Source organism: Rattus norvegicus, chromosome 14 (genome assembly GCF_036323735.1).
Source record: "Rattus norvegicus strain BN/NHsdMcwi chromosome 14, GRCr8, whole genome shotgun sequence".
NCBI classification, from domain to species: domain Eukaryota; kingdom Metazoa; phylum Chordata; class Mammalia; order Rodentia; family Muridae; genus Rattus; species Rattus norvegicus.
The window spans coordinates 71,790,102-71,805,946 of NC_086032.1; the positions used below are offsets into that span (position 1 = coordinate 71,790,102).

General features: G+C 40.8%; 1 protein-coding gene across 3 annotated transcripts in view; it reads right to left on the reverse strand.

Annotated features, from left to right (window-relative positions):
- C1qtnf7 (C1q and TNF related 7) overlaps positions 1–2,830 on the reverse strand; it is a 112,517-nt gene extending 109,687 nt beyond the window's left edge. Inside the window, exon 1 of one of the 3 annotated variants that reach the window (XM_039091942.2) lies at positions 2,626–2,830. Coding sequence is in view for 2 of the 3 variants with exons in the window: in XM_006251073.5 (XP_006251135.1) it covers positions 2,316–2,328 (13 nt within the window). In the remaining variant the exon portion in view is untranslated. Of the gene's footprint in view, positions 1–2,315 lie in introns of all 3 variants that reach the window. The other 2 variants (XM_006251073.5, XM_039091943.2) reach the window with 2 other exon arrangements.
- Between the last annotated feature and the right edge of the window lie 13,015 nt (positions 2,831–15,845).

A 15,845-nucleotide genomic window follows, 5' to 3' on the forward strand; every position in this document is an offset into this window, starting at 1 on the left:
TTTATCGTGGTAAAGGGCTCAGCCTCCGAAGTCTTATCCGGAGGTTCCAAAGGCCGTGCTGAACGATTCTCTCTTTGACCCAAGTGGACTGTTGTACGAGACATTTCTTGGTGTCCTCATATTATCTGCACTGCTGCTGATGTTAAGATTGCTTTTAAAGCACATTGGTAAAGTGCCTGGCACACAGTGGGGCCTCTACAAAGGCTTGTCGAAGAACATGGAGTTACTTTTCTAGCCCTTTGGTGGCCTCTGATACCCTAAGCCTCTTTTGTCAAGTTTGGACTACTAACTTGAGGCCAATTCTATATCCCCACAAACTTGCTAAGCCTGCTTCCCACCAAAGCAGGTCAGACAGGTAGCTGGTCTTCTCCTGGCAGTTCAGCAGTTAACTTTATCCCCATCCATACCCCAGTTCCTGGAAGAGGCTGTTTCTCTCTCCCAGATTCTGTAACAAGGACACAGTTAGGTCACCTTGGGTTTCTCTCATCAAGACCCTTTCGGAGACAACCCTGACTGGTTGCTTCCAAAGCCCCTGTGGCCGAGTCTCAGATGAGTCAGTTGGCTTGGGGGAATTTTGTTAGCAACCCTGATTGCCTTTGTTTTCATCTTCATGGTGTGTGCGCTAGGGTGGGGGTGTGCTTCTTGGGCTCTGGGGTGGGGTCTGGCAAGTTTGGCTTCTAGAAACGCTGCCAGCCTCCATGGGAGCCCGTGATGGGAAGCCACGTCATGCCATACTGCGCATTTTTAGGCCACACCCATCCCCAGGGCCCACTCAGGCGCCATGCAAGCCCTAGCCATCCAGCTCTCTAAGCTGCCTGCGATGAGGTCATGGGTGGGGTACTGGAGACCCCCTCCAGATAGGGTGGGGGCTTCCTCTACAGTCCAGGGGTGGACCAGAAGGACTTGGAGAGAGGCTATGGTGATAGTCCAACCCCCTGCTCCCTCGTAGTGGTCTGTAGGCTGGTGTGGGTAGAATGGAGGCAGAAAAAGAAAGCAGGGAATAGCTGGAAGGGAGGTGTTTATGAATTAGCCATCCCACTAGTTACGGGTGGAGGGATGGAGCTCACAAATGTTGTCTCTTTACTACTTCACCAGGAACTAATAATAGTCACCTCCTTGCTTTTTATAAAGTTTCACCTTTACTCTGAACTTAATCACCAAGATCTCAACACAAGGGAAGCTACAGCCATCATCATTATGTAACTAGACTTTGGTGCAGAAAGAAAAACATAACAAGACGGTAAAGTGCTTTCTTAGCTGGAGACAGCGACTGTAGCAAGACCTCCCATTCCCTCCCAGACCTAACTGCCTTAATTGCTAATATTTCCACACCAGTGGGCCTTGCAGACTGAGGTCACCCCCATGTCCCAACCACTCCAGCTCAGTCGAACCTACACTTCTTTAACCTCTGCCTGCAAGCACATATGTGTGCACATAAAGCAATGGGTGCAGGGCTCGGCTAAAGATTTTAGCCTGCAGGATCCATCTTCTGATCGCAGTGAATATCTGGCGATTTTTCTTTTTTTGCACCTGGAATTCTGCCTTGAGAAAATAGGAGCTCGCTGATAACGGAGTTTCTCCCGGAAATAGAAAGCAACACAGAATGTTCACATGTCCCTCCACCCCAAGATGTAGATGACCGATGCATAGAAGAAACACAAGAGCTATCTGAAGGCATAATTGACAAGGCAGTCACCCTACTCAGATAAAGACACCCTCGGCCGACTTTGACTTCAGCTAAAAATGTCCTGTTCGACTGTTTTGTTTTGTTTTACCCTCCAGGGAGACAAAAATAATATAAGTAACATTTTCATAGGATCTTACGAGAAAGAGTCAAATCGTTTACTTAATTATAACAGAACATATTCCACAAAACAGTAAGTCACAGGAGCCACAACTGAGAGACATTTTAGGATGTTAATATAATCTATGAGAAAGTTTTCAGAGTTCTAAGACTCTCAGCTTTGGAAGTCAAGTTTTGTAGGAAAAAATAAATACTGAAAGTAGACCATACATCATCCCACTGCCCACTGGACAGCTTATGCTCAAAGACTGGGGTTGTTTTTAGAGAGCCCTCCGACCTTTCCTAAGAGAAACAGCATTTCCATACATAGACGTTTACTACATCAAGCGGAACAGAAAGCAGGAGAGACTGCTGTTGAGTCCATCCTCTGATTTATCATTTGTTGACTTTCTATCCACACGTCCCTCCATCTCCTTACAAGTAGCTGTCTGTAGTTCTTCCTGCAAATATTTTGATAAAGCTGAAACAGGAGGGGGAAATGAGGAAGGCTGTAGTGAAAACGATATCTTACCTTTCCTGGGCATTGCTGGGTTCAGACGTCCTCCCCAAACATCAGACTTCCTTGCTTTGGTTCTCCCATGAATTTAGAAACCATTAAAAATTATTCAGAGCAGAAATATGTTTATTACCCAAGCTGCTCCACAACAATGCAGAGAAGTGTCTTGAAGAAAAGTGAAGGATGTGTGTGGAGCGCGAGCTCATGCTGTCGTACGAAGTTCTGCAACCGTCTTTCTCAGTTTAAACAACCTCCCACTCCTTCTCCCAGGCACTTGCCAACTTCTATAATTTAAAGCAACTGCGATCCTTCCCATAATACTCACATTTCAAAGAGTTTACTATATACACTCGTTACGAATGAGGAGGAGTGGGCAAGGTTCTTCTGCAAACCGCAGACAGAGGCAGACGCAAAGCAAGAGCCTCAGGTATCTGGAGGATTTTCCGTCTCTCTGCAGCCATCGCTGGGTGCACTGTGTGGATTTGAGTCCCCGTGGCCTTATAAAGTAGTATATAGAGATTGACGGGCATCATTTCCTGAAGCACTTAGGAAAGTTTATTCAGCAAGTTAGGAAAGGGGCTAAACCTGTGGTGTCAGCAGGATTGTTTTTGTGTCATTTCGCCTTCATCTATCACCACTGTTTTCACGAAACAGAAAAATACTTAAGGTGATGTAATTTGCATTAGTTGTATTTAAGCACCAGTCCACATGTGTATTATATATCTAGGAAGGACACGTACTTTGGACATTATGTCTATGTAATTGAATAAATCTTCTGAGATTTTAGCCTGTAACCAGGATAAATCTTCTGGCATTTTGCTTGGTGACTATATTTTACATTTTACTACCCAGTTCTTCCCACTGTCTAAACACGCACGCACGCACGCACGCACGCACACATGCACACCTGAATTAAAACTATAACAAACTTTTAAATATTGATTTAAAAGTATTTTATGGTATATATCAAAACAGGTCCTGCTTAATGTCTGCCAACTAACCTGTGCTTGGTAAATACTAATGGAGTGATGTTTATCTTTATATCAATAAACAATTTTTTCCATTTTGATTTACATAGACAGCCCCCTTCAAAATGTTCTATATTTCATAATTCGTGTAGGAATCAACACAGGGCAATGTGTGACTTTGACAAACTTAATGACGATCTGTGCGATAAAACTCCCTCAATGAAGAGAAAGCATCTGTTAGACCAATAGACCATTCAAGAATGAACTGAAACATTGACGCAGACACATTCCATTACGTATGCTCACTGCCCAGCATTACGGAAACTAGTTCATGGATAGAACCTCATTAATTCGAAAGCTATTGATCCCTCCCTTGTGTTTTAGAGTCCTGTCAAGTAACTATTACACAATAGTTAGCATTTAAAGTATTTCATAGTATATAAATAATAAGTACAAACAGAAATGATCTAAGCCTACAGAGAAATGAACAGGCTTTAAGTTTTCTGTACTGAGAATCAGAGGAATGATAGGGCCTCCTTTGCTTGCGTTTCTTCTGGGGAGTGATCTGCAGGCACAGAGCACAGTGTGGGGAACTGAGCTCACAAGCTGGATCCACGTTTCTTGTAATCCTAAATGTGTTGCTTTAGTTAAAAAAATGAAATTAGGAAAGTATAAGTACCAATGTGTCAAACAGTGGGTTTTTTGTATATATGTATACATCAAATAATTATTTAATAAATGCTAATTAGATGCCGTTAAATGTATTAGGGATTTAGTAAGTAATCTTATGGTGTTTATCATAGAAACTAGCATGAACATCCTGACCAATGCCAAGATAGACGATAGACACGGATGCTGCTCTATCAAAACTCTTAACTCAGGGCCATTAGGTGGCAATAGATGAATGTGGCAGACTGGATTCAGGGGTGAAAAGTCAACAGTCCATGGCTTAAAGTGGAAAGGCTTTGGTGACCTTGAAGAACAGTAACTTGGAAGGCAACGTGTGGTAAATAATCTTTTAGCTCTAGAGAAAAGGGATGGGAGAAGACACATATTGTGTGACTGGCCAGTGCTAGGTGCAGTGGGCAAAGTGTTTTGAGAATGAGACCATGCCAGGGAAGAAATGGTCAAGATATAAACCCAAATGAAAGGGGAAAGGGAATCTAGGGAGGGAACACCATTTTATGGTTTAAAGGAGCCTACCAATATCTTGATGGTCTAACATGCCTATGTTACAAATTACGTTGCTGTCAGTTCCGTAATTCTATATTCACAATATCTTTCATGTCAGAAAACAACTTCTGCAAGCTGGATATGAAATTCAGGCTTATAGAGAAAAGGGGCAATTGAGGGTGTTAACAAAAGGAAGTGACGTCAGCAGCAGAAAGCAATGTAGGCAGCAATAGACTTCTGAATGTCCCAGTGCCAGGTCAACAACTGTCTTTTGTCCATGAAGAGTCTGGTCCTTTACTAGCTGACTGGTCAGCTGGGTATCACTGTTGCCTTCGATCTCACCTTTTGTGAGTGAGAATTTTTCTAGTGGTTATACAGTTACTCCTGTACCTTTTGTGTTGTGTGTGTGTGTGTGTAAGAGACAGAGACAGAGACAAAGAGACAGAGAGGCAGAGATAGGCAGAGACAGAGACAGTTTTGCCTATAGACTTCTGTTTAAGTTTCTAGATCACTAGATTAGGACCTGTACGTGCGGGAAGTAAAGCCTTTGATCTAAATGTAGTGATCAGATGAAATTCTAGGCATATTTAAGATATGCACCTTAGTAAGCTTGGAAGAAAATATAGAACCATGAAACCATCACCACAATTTATACAACGTCAACAACAATAATAACTAAGCATCTTTTTCAAAAGTTTTCTTTTGTCTAATATATCATCTATTATCTAGCAATCTATTAGCTTTCTATTATGCCTCTTTATTGATATCTACTTATTTATTATGTCCATAATCTACCCATCTTTAATTTCATTAACTTGTTTTATTCTCTTGACAGTCTTGTGAGGCAAATGCTAACATAATCTTTGTATGGATGGACAACTTGAAGCCAGAGAGGTTAAGCAATTAGTTCATGGTCACAGGGCTAGTAAGAAGTCGGGCTTCAGGGGTTGGGGATTTAGCTCAGTGGTAGAGCGCTTGCCTAGGAAGCACAAGGCCCTGGGTTCGGTCCCCAGCTCCGGAAAAAAAAAAGAAGTTGGGCTTCGACTTTTGTCTAGACTGTCTGGTTCCCCCAGTCCATCCAAACTCTTGAATGCTGTCTAAAATTTCTCCAGGGCAAGTGAAGAGAACCTTTGTAGGGCCTTCGTTTCCCTTAGCCTGGTTGCTGGGAAGATATTTGAGATAAGTTCTGGTTCCTTCTGAAAGCTTTAATAAAACACTGAAGGTTGTTTTTACTCAGAAAGCACATCTGCCCTTCCCTGAATGTGATTATAGCACTCAGACATTTTTCATGTCTTAAGTTTTGAGCTCTCATGGTTAACTTTGATTACCCTTGGCTCACATGCTGCAGCCAGCCAAGTTTCCAATTATGTCTTGAAACCCAGGTGGCTTCACCTGGATTTTCTAATAAATCTCTGCCAAGTCCTATCAATTACCCACAGACATGAAGAAAGAGGCTAGGAGAAGGTACATATCTTGTCAAGAAACCCCAACTTCCCTTTGGAAGACATTGTTAAGTTTGGAGATCAGAGATGAACTACATGATCTGTGTTTAGAGTGGTAGAGAAAGACTTGTCCTAGTGTCAAGAGAGGGCACTCAGGAGATGCAGCCTCTTCTTCATGTCTGTCCAGACACAGATGATGATGTAAGGCTTGACCACTGAGGACACGGAGGGACCAAAGTCATTTCTGGGTCTGTGGACTCTCCCTTTCCCATCATGGATTTTAATCTTGATGGGTGTTGTAGTTAGGATCTGGAATGATCCCGCCAAAATCTCATTACCTAATTTTGTCCTCACAGGGTGGTGGCTGGACCTTTAAGGAGTGGACACTCAAGTGAGAGCTTTATGAATGCTACCCCAAGAGAATTGTGGAATCCAGAAATTCTTCTCTCATGCCACTTCTTAGCTATGAAGTGGACAGTTCTGCTCTACTATATGTGCCTCCCCTACATTCTGTCAATCAGGCATAGCATGAAACTTTCTAAACTATAACGCAAAATAACCTATTCTTTTTGTAAGTTTATTAACTCGGGTATTTTATTATAGTAATGGAAAACTGACTGGCAGAGAACTAATGAAGGTAACTTTTTCACTATCATGGTGATCAAGGGTAACTGATTAACTTATTGTAGAGTCAAAACTATAGAGCAAGATTAGAAAAAAAATGGACTGTAGCCTACAAGACTACGTATTTGGAAGAAATCTTGAGGATATTCTAATTTATCCCTTCACTAATCTCACGGTCATTAGCAAAGTCTTGGCAGGTGTCCATACTATTTCTGCTTAACGTTTCTCAGGGGAAGTCGGTGGAGGGAGCACACAATGTCACAATGCCTCAAAACATCTCTGAGCAACACCAAATATGCCTGCCCCTTTCTCCACATATACATGACTTTCAAACACTCACAAGTAACTCTTTGCTGTCTCTCCCGACCAACTACATCTTTCCTCAAGTCCAATGAGTCTGGCTTTGCCATCTGTTCTTCAAGAAACATGATTTCAATTAGGCTGCCAGTTTGGTTGGCTGCACTCCACTGAGTCGATATCCAATTAATGGCTAAATGTCTCTTGAGGAGTATGGAAAAGTGATCAAAGAGTCAACATTGGAGCTACAGTTCAAGTCTGTTCTCATCCTTGAGAAGGCACCTTCTCATCCTTGACCTCTGGGTATGTGGTCATGTAGATTCATCGCTCTGAGGCACCCATATGCCAAATCATTTTTCCAGCCAATTATCTGTGATTTAGAATAGATAGGACCACCCTACCCTCTGTGTGGCATGACTCCTTTCTGTTGTCTATTGGCACTCACTTCCTGAAAATAGTTCAATCCCTCGGGTTTAATATTCAAGGCTGAACTATTGCCCCAAAAGGGACTCTTCCAGAATGTCACTGATATGTCATTAATAACATCCTCCCAAGTGCTTAAGTCTTTAACATCCATTTCTGGTTTTGTTTCCTTTTTATCAAAACACCCCACTACCAAATCTTGGTTGTACTTTTTTTGTTGTATTTCTAAAGCCCGTGTCCTTGTGGGACTTGCATTATCATAATTTTTATTATCCCAGTGTTTCCTCGGGTTATTGTCTGTGAAACCAAACTTTGAAATGTTCCATGATAAGGGATATATAGTAAAATAAATACAGGAATTTCCAAGGAGGGTACATCAATTAACTATTCCTAACAATAACTTCTTCAAAAACTTATGTCACAATGCCTCATAGGTAACTTGGGGTTACCTATGGATTATTCTTCATAAATCTGCAGATTATCTGGGCTAGTCTGGTGATTTTGTCTATCACAGCTTAGGCGATTCCTCTGGAATTTGATGAGTCCCACCTATAGCTGTTCTGCTGTAACTGAATTCACAACGTTGTGGTAACTGACTCTGCCTCATCTGTTGCTGCCATCAGACACTTACATGTACTCTACCCCCGGGCAAATGTACAAGTCTGAGAAGATTCCTAGGTAGAAATAAACAAATGTCTCTGTGAGACTGCTTATGTAAGATTGTTGATGACTGGTTCAGATCACTCTTCTGCTCAGAGTCAATGTAAAAAGGATACTAAAGACATGGTCTAGGAGTCTTTTTTTTTTTATTGTCGTTATTGCAATAACACAGTGAAGAAGGTTGGGTACTTTATAAATAGATTTATCTGGTTTGTGATTCCCGTGACTAGAGGGCTCATATTAATATTCTTTCCTTGCCACAATATGGTAGATAATCAAAAGCGGGCAGGTAAATGCAAAAGCGATCAATTATGTGGGGTGGGCTTGACTTCCAATAAATTACTATCATGAGACATAACTGGGATCTCATGGGAGATCGTTTTCCCAGATAGTGCTATCGTCAGTGAAATAGTGAGTCGTTTATCACTTCTTCCACTAGGCCTCACAAAGCTTCCAGTACCTGCAGAATTATCACACCAGGAACAAGGTTCTAGCACATGGTCCTTTGCTGGGGTTCCATTCAAATGACACAGATGCAGGAGGGATGCGTTTAATCTACTGATAGGGTAAAATGCTCCAAGTATTTCAACAAACCCTTGATTGACAGAATGCAGTTCCGAGAAGCTCTTCTTTATAGAAAGACCATGAAAAGCATACTCAGAAAGAGGTTGTGCTATAGGAAGAGGGAGGGCAGTTTTGTGTCTCTTCTCACAGCTCATCTTCAGCTCATTGAGAGGAAGCTAGGCTACCTACTGTCCTACTGTCTTCTCTTTGCATTATATTCTTGCTCTTGTCCAGTTGTCCTCTAACAGAGGAGCATTGTGAGTGATGTCAATGGGGAATCCATAGTTCCTTTAGAGGAACTCTCTTTCTGTATGGGCACGCCAGGCAACAGTGTATCGTTCTTGTCATGTTTATTCCAGAATTGGTGGGTTTTAACTTTATATTTTCTTATTAGTACAAGAAAGTCATCTTTGCAGAGGAGGACCCCATCATCCTTTCATTCAGTTTTATATCTCTGGTGTTCCTAGCTTATTACAAAACTAGGCTTGGCATCTGTACACACTTTGGAATGTGTACTAGGGACAGACAATGCTTATTTCTAAGTCAAAGCACAGGTCCTGTGTTTCAACTCTGTCTCCAGAACAGCTCTGCTCTCCAGCCCAAAGGTGGTATTAATGGGCACCATCTCAGTTAGTAATAGAAACCTGACTTTCCTTCTTATTTTGATACTAACTCTTGCTTGCATAGCTCTCTTGGCAGAATAAGCAATTGCTTACAAGGACACTCCATTCTTTCAAGCTGTGGTCATTTGTCTCGTACAGAGGGTTCTTACACTTCCTGCTTCAGGTCGTAGCTCTCCGTGTGTGTGTGTGTGTGTGTGTGTGTGTGTGTGTGTGTGTGTGTGTGTGTTTGCAGTGCTAAAGCATGTGTTTTTCAGGGACTAGGCTCATTTTTAAACTTTCTTATAACTTCTGATATCTATGATGCCTCACATAATACCTAGAATTTACTGATTACATGTATCCCCCAAAAGGAGAGTGTTTGGAAGGTTATGCTACAAAAAATGTGGTCAAACTTAGGAAACAGAGTTTATGTATGAGGGCGTGTTTTTATATGTTTTTCAGACGATTTCCAAGTGCTACCAGATAAGATGTTTGGGACAGGAAGTTGGTGGGTTATGAATACTGACAAGGCAAGAGATAGATGATGAGAAAATGAGATGCTTGTGTTCTGATGGCAGCCTGCTGCCAGAGTGAAGGCGGAAATGGGAAGAAAGCCAAGAAAACATTTTTTTCCTTGGATTTAGTTTTAGGGATGGACAGAATCTTTGGCTCAACTCTTATTTTGTACTCACGAACAAAATTATTCCTGATTATGAAGTGTGAATCCTTGAGTTCATAAGGGGCCAAGACATAAGGTTATATAAACCTGTGAGAGGATAAATTTCCAAATTTGTTTTGGAATAAGCCAAAACTTGACATAATACATTTTCATTGATAACAGTGGCTCTTTAAGTTTACATCATATTTTGTGAGGTAAGCTTGATTCTTTAATCCAAAGCACTAAACTGCATTTGGAAGAAAACTTAGCAGCCCCAAAACATGAGGTATACAATAATGTATAATTTTGAATGTCATCAAAACTTACAATAGCATGAATATTGTGAAGCCTTCTCTGGTAACTTTTGCTCTTGGGACTTGTCAACATAAATTCAGCCTCCAACACTGATGAGAGGGGTAGCTTTCTAGAAGGTTTTGTGAGGAGATGGAGGTGATGAACACCACGGAGAGCTCTGGGAAGGACATGGATTGTGTCTCAGTTATGTATCTATGTATGGTAAGCTTTCTCCTAAGGCTGATGATAGCATTTGGAGGGGATAGAAATGAAAGAGAATCTGAGTCTCTCAGAGCTCCTTCACTCAACAAAGATTGCTCCAGTAGTATGGGCTGCTTTGACTCAACAGAAAATGGATTAAAGGAGTTTTATGTAACACCTTGGTGTTTCTCAAAAGAGGAGAATTGCTATACATACATACACTATGTATACACATACATACATACATACATACATACATACATACATACGTATACTAATTAACAATATGATTTGCTATGATGAAACTATTATATTTTGAATTATATTTTATCTCAAACTCTGATGTTGAAGCCTTAATTCTCAATGGGAGAGAATTTAGAGATTGGTTCTCTGTGAGATAATTAGGTTTAGATGGGGCCATGAGAATAGGCCTTCGGGTAGGGTTAGTGCCCTCATAGGAAGAAGTTCTTCATATCCAAACCATAACATTACCCAAAACAATTGAAAGAATATGAATTTAAGAAAGTAACTAAAGATATTATTAACAGCCCAATTAATAATAGAAAAATCTTGAAATAATATCCATCCACAACAGACTATATTATATCTATCTATGTTAACTATTCAGCTAGAACACTGTCAAAAGCCCAAATTCAGTAATGGATGAATGAATAAAGAAATTGTGTCAAGCCTCTGCAATTAATACTCCAGAAAGAAGTCAGATAACTGCCATATGTTACACAGATAAATGAAAACACTAAGAAGACAGATACAAAGGAGACTTTGCTGGAATGATCCAATGACATGAAATCCTAGGAAAGGCAAGATTGGTCAGTCTTACATAATGGATCAGTGACTGACTGGACTTAGGGTAGGGGAGAAGCTGGGAGCCTCCAGGGAAAGTGTGGAACTCCTGGGACATTCTATGTTTTGATTGTCGTTAGGGTTACAATGATAGAGACTTGTCACAACCCTGATCCATCCATGTGACAGGATTGTGTCTTTTGTTATAATGCATGCTGGTTTGAATATGATTGGTCCAGTGCCGGGAGCCTGCCTGGCCTGGAATGGGCTTGAAGTGGGGCACAGCATTGAGGACTGATGATCTCTGGCCATCTAGCTCTCTAACTATACTGAAAGCTTGCTGATAACTTCTAAAAGATTCTAAAAACTTTCTTGCTTATTCTATGGGTAAAAATTGCTGGCTTCTTGTCTCTTAAACTCTGTACTTTATTAAGCATTATAACTCTCTGTGCTTTATTTAACCCTTTATGCTTAAATAAGCACTAAGGAAACTTAACTCTTATTGTTCTGGGCTAAGAACTTACTGTTCTCATATACAGCCATCCAATTAGACAAGATGGATGAAGCAAAGAAGTGCAGGCCGACAGGAGCCGGATGTAGATTGCTCCTGAGAGACACAGCCAGAATACAGCAAATACATAGGCGAATGCCAGCAGCAAACCACTGAAGTGAGAATAGGACCCCCGTTGAAGGAATCAGAGAAAGAACTGGAAGAGCTTGAAGGGGCTCGAGACCCCATATGTACAACAATGCCAAGCAACCAGAGCTTCCAGGGACTAAGCCACTACCTAAAGACTATACATGGACTGACCCTGGACTCTGACCTCATAGGTAGCAATGAATAGCCTAGTAAGAGCACCAGTGGAAGGGGAAGCCCTGGGTCCTGCTAAGACTGAACCCCCAGTGAACTAGACTGTTGGGGGGAGGGCGGCAATGGGGGGAGGGTGGGGAGGGGAACACCCATAAAGAAGGGGAGGGGGAGGGATTAGGGGGATGTTTGCCTGGAAACTGGGAAAGGGAATAACACTCAAAATGTAATAAGAAATACTCAAGTTAATTAAAAAAAAAAAGAACTTACTGTTCTGTGCTTCATAATGCACTAAAAACTTAACTCTTTCTTAACTCTTTCTTACTTGTGCTTTAATAAGCACTAATATCTGGTAATTAACACATACTGTTTAACAGTAGGGAATTAAGTGAAAGAATTTATTGCTAGTGCATCTTTCTCTGGTAAATCAGGCAGAAGCCCTGTCTAAGCTTGTTAACTCTTTGTGAACCAAAGAGGAAGGAAAGGAAAAGAATTAAGATGCTTTATATAGTTAAATATTCACAGACACATATACATTCAAACATTCATACACCCATACTGGCTGGACCTGACTGTCCTGTCTGTCACAATCAACTCCACAAGTATTCATGCATGTATATGTATATGTATATGTATATGTATATGTATATGTATATGTATATGTATATGTATATGTATATATATATATTCTACCTATGCACAAACATACATACACATTTGGATGGATGGATTGATGGAAAGATGGGCAAAGCTCCCCAAGCCATACCATTCAACCAACAATGTTATTTCTTTTCCGTGGTCTTGTATACCTTCTTAGACAAAAAGTTCTTTAGAAAACTACCTCAGAGACAAAACGTTACATAGAATGGGAGTTACAGAAGGATGGTGATATTAAGTTCAAAGCAGTGCTTCATTATGACATTCTCATTGTAAGATCAAAGCAACAGTTTTTACATGGCTTTGCCTTCTCATAGGGCACACCTGAGACTTTATCCTTGGACCTAAACATTTTTCTTCGAACACAAAATTGTTACAAATCCTTTTATCTTTTTAGTGTAATTATGAAAGCTCATTGTATTTCTTATTATGCAGCCTTTACTTACTATTCTGAGGAGTGGGCACATACTAGTCTTGAGTCTAACTTTATTACACCTTTCAAGCAACTAAGACCATCGTTAAAAACTTTCTTTCTAAAGTTATTTGAATCAATTCTATAAAATCACTTTGTCTATATAGCATCACTACAAGATAATACATCTTCTCAGGACTGTAGAAATCTGCTCAAAAGGGTGGGTCAATACTCAGTAATTGTATACATTTAATAATAACAGGAAAATCATATTAATAACAGAAATCTTTCCTCAGATTTAATCTTTTCAGCTTTGCCTAGAGAAGCAAATTCATTGTAGATTTTAGTTCATGACAGAAAGATCCCAGGAAGATCATGTGCTAAATTTTAGCTTCTCTTTGATGGCTTTTGGCGGCCCAAGGAGTGGCACTGTTAGGAATGCTTGTCCCTGGGATTGGCACTATTAGGAAGTGTGGCCTTTTTGGAATAGGCATGGCCTTGTTGCAGGAAGTGTGTCACTGTAAGAATGGGCTTTGACCCTCCTCCTGGCCATGTGGGAGCCAGTCTTCTCATTTGTCTTTGAAACAAGATGTAGAACGCTCAGCTTCTCCAGCACTATGCCTGCTTGGATGCTGCCATGCTTCCTTCCACGATGATAATGGACTGAACCTCTGAACCTATAAGCCAGCCACAATTTAATGTCCTTTATAAGAGTTGCCTTGGCCATGATATCTCTTCACAACAATGGAAAACCTAACTAAGATATAATGTGAAACAAAGTTAATTTAAAATGGCTATGCTCTCAAAAACAATTTCTGCAATTAGCTTTAGGATTTGGATTCTTTCATTCAGTTTATATGTGCTCTTCAAAATAATGCATGCTGCAATAGTTGGCAAATATCAGACTCAATTGATTTACAAGCATCAACTGGGATGAGTTCAACTCAATTGCATGCAAATATGTTTCTGATAAATTCTAAAAGTCCTAAAATGGGCTGCAATTTGGTAGTTGTTATAAATTATTACTTGTAAGATGGTCTTATTTTATATACTTATTTTAATTTATTTACTCTAGGAACAGTGTTTTAAATAAAAAATTATAAAGTTTTGTTGGCTGCAATCACTTGGCCCTCAGGAAAGTCTCTGGCCTCACCTTTACCTTAAGGCTTCCATCGTCCTACATTTAAATGTCACATAACAGTTCAAGTTCAGCCTAGAAGTTGCAAAGAGCCAACTTCAGTGAGGATTGGTCATTAAATTACCCCCAGGCTAAACTGCCAATGTGATTCAGAGAGTGGAGACTGGCATCTGGTGGCCAGATGCTCACACTCCAAAAAAAGAAAAAAAAATAGAAAAAGAAAAAAGACTGGAAAAGAGCTCCAGATGAAATGAAGTATGCAGGTGGCATCACTTAGCTTGATGACTTGTCTTGCCAGGCTTTAGGAGTTGGGTCCCCAAGAATTTTCCATTTGAACTGTTAAAATGTCCAAGAGAAAGTGGCTCACCAGAGACTCAGATCTGGTTCAGGGTCTAAGTCCTGTGGCTTGCATGGGTCACATCATTACCAAACCCAACTGGCCTCCAGGCATGAGGTGGGACTCAGCAAAAAGTTGGCAGCATGGAATTCCTCCAGGCTAGCTCTTCTTGGCCCATTCTGAGGTCACCTGCTTTCCTAGATTTTTCTCAGTGAGCTGACAACAGAACCTGGGGTCATGAGAGAGAATTTAAGATTATTTCTGCACAATGGCTTGCAGGTATCTGGTTTCTCCTTTCCTGAGGTCATCCTTCTGGTGTCTTGGTGTTACTTGATCCTTGAGTAGAAGCATCTAGAAAGTACCTTATTCCAGTTGAGGCTCCCCAAAACCAAGCTCAGGGTTGGTGTGTGATGTTTCCTGTGACGTGGTGGCTAGGTCTAGAATCTGTGTTTCCTGCTGTTGAACTTCCAGGGTTAGATTGAGACGTTTCAGAGAAAAGGCCCTTGATCTACGACTTTCTCCATAAAAGTGATTTAAAAGTTACTTGGCTGTATTTGGGCTGCAAATTGCAAAGAGTTCTACAGAGATTTCCTAAATCTTCAGACCATACACTGTCACCCTGGGCTGCCAGATTTTGGGTGCTGAGCTGCATCTGACTACTGACGTGCCTCTCAAGCAGGGAGAGCAGTTTCTTTGGTCTCAGCCACTGAAGAGCAAGCCTGTCACTGAGCAGCAGCGAGTTCCCCCTTGAATAATTACTGAATAAATTAATGAATCATTCTATTAGACCACTGTACTTCAGCAAAAATGTACTTAGTGACAGAGTTGCTTTTCTAATAATCTACCCAAGATTGGTCTCTCAGAAATACTTAGACAGATCATTTAGCAGAAAGAGAAGGAGAAAGTGTGTTTGCTTTTAATTAGAGGTCTGGGTTTGAATATTAAATTTGTTTTTTGTTTGTTTGTTTTGGTTTTGGTGCTTGTACATTTTCTATCTGACAGCTGCATCCTTTACCAACACTAATTTGGAGAATTTAATGAGACAAAGTACACAGAAGTGGAAAAAAAAAGTCAAATGAAATTATTCCTGATGACATTCTGCTATACTTCTAGACTGAGCCTAGAAAATTTGTCATCAGAGAGGCTTCATGTAGCAAGTGAAAAGAGCAAATTCAGAGACCCACAGCTAAGCAATAGGTGGAACTCAAGGAACTCCACGGAAGAGAGAGAGGGAGGATTGTGGGAGCCTGAGAGTCAAGGACACCACAAGAACACAGCCTACAGAATCAACTAATCAGGACTCATAGGGGCTCACAGAGACTGAACCAACAATCAGGGGGCCTGTATGGTCTGACCTAGGTCCTCTCATATATGTTATGATTGTGTAGCTTCTTGTGGAACTCCTAACAGTGGGAGTTGAGACTGTCTCTGACTCTGGCTGGCTTTTGGGACTCTTTCCTCCTACTTGTCTTGTCCATCCTTG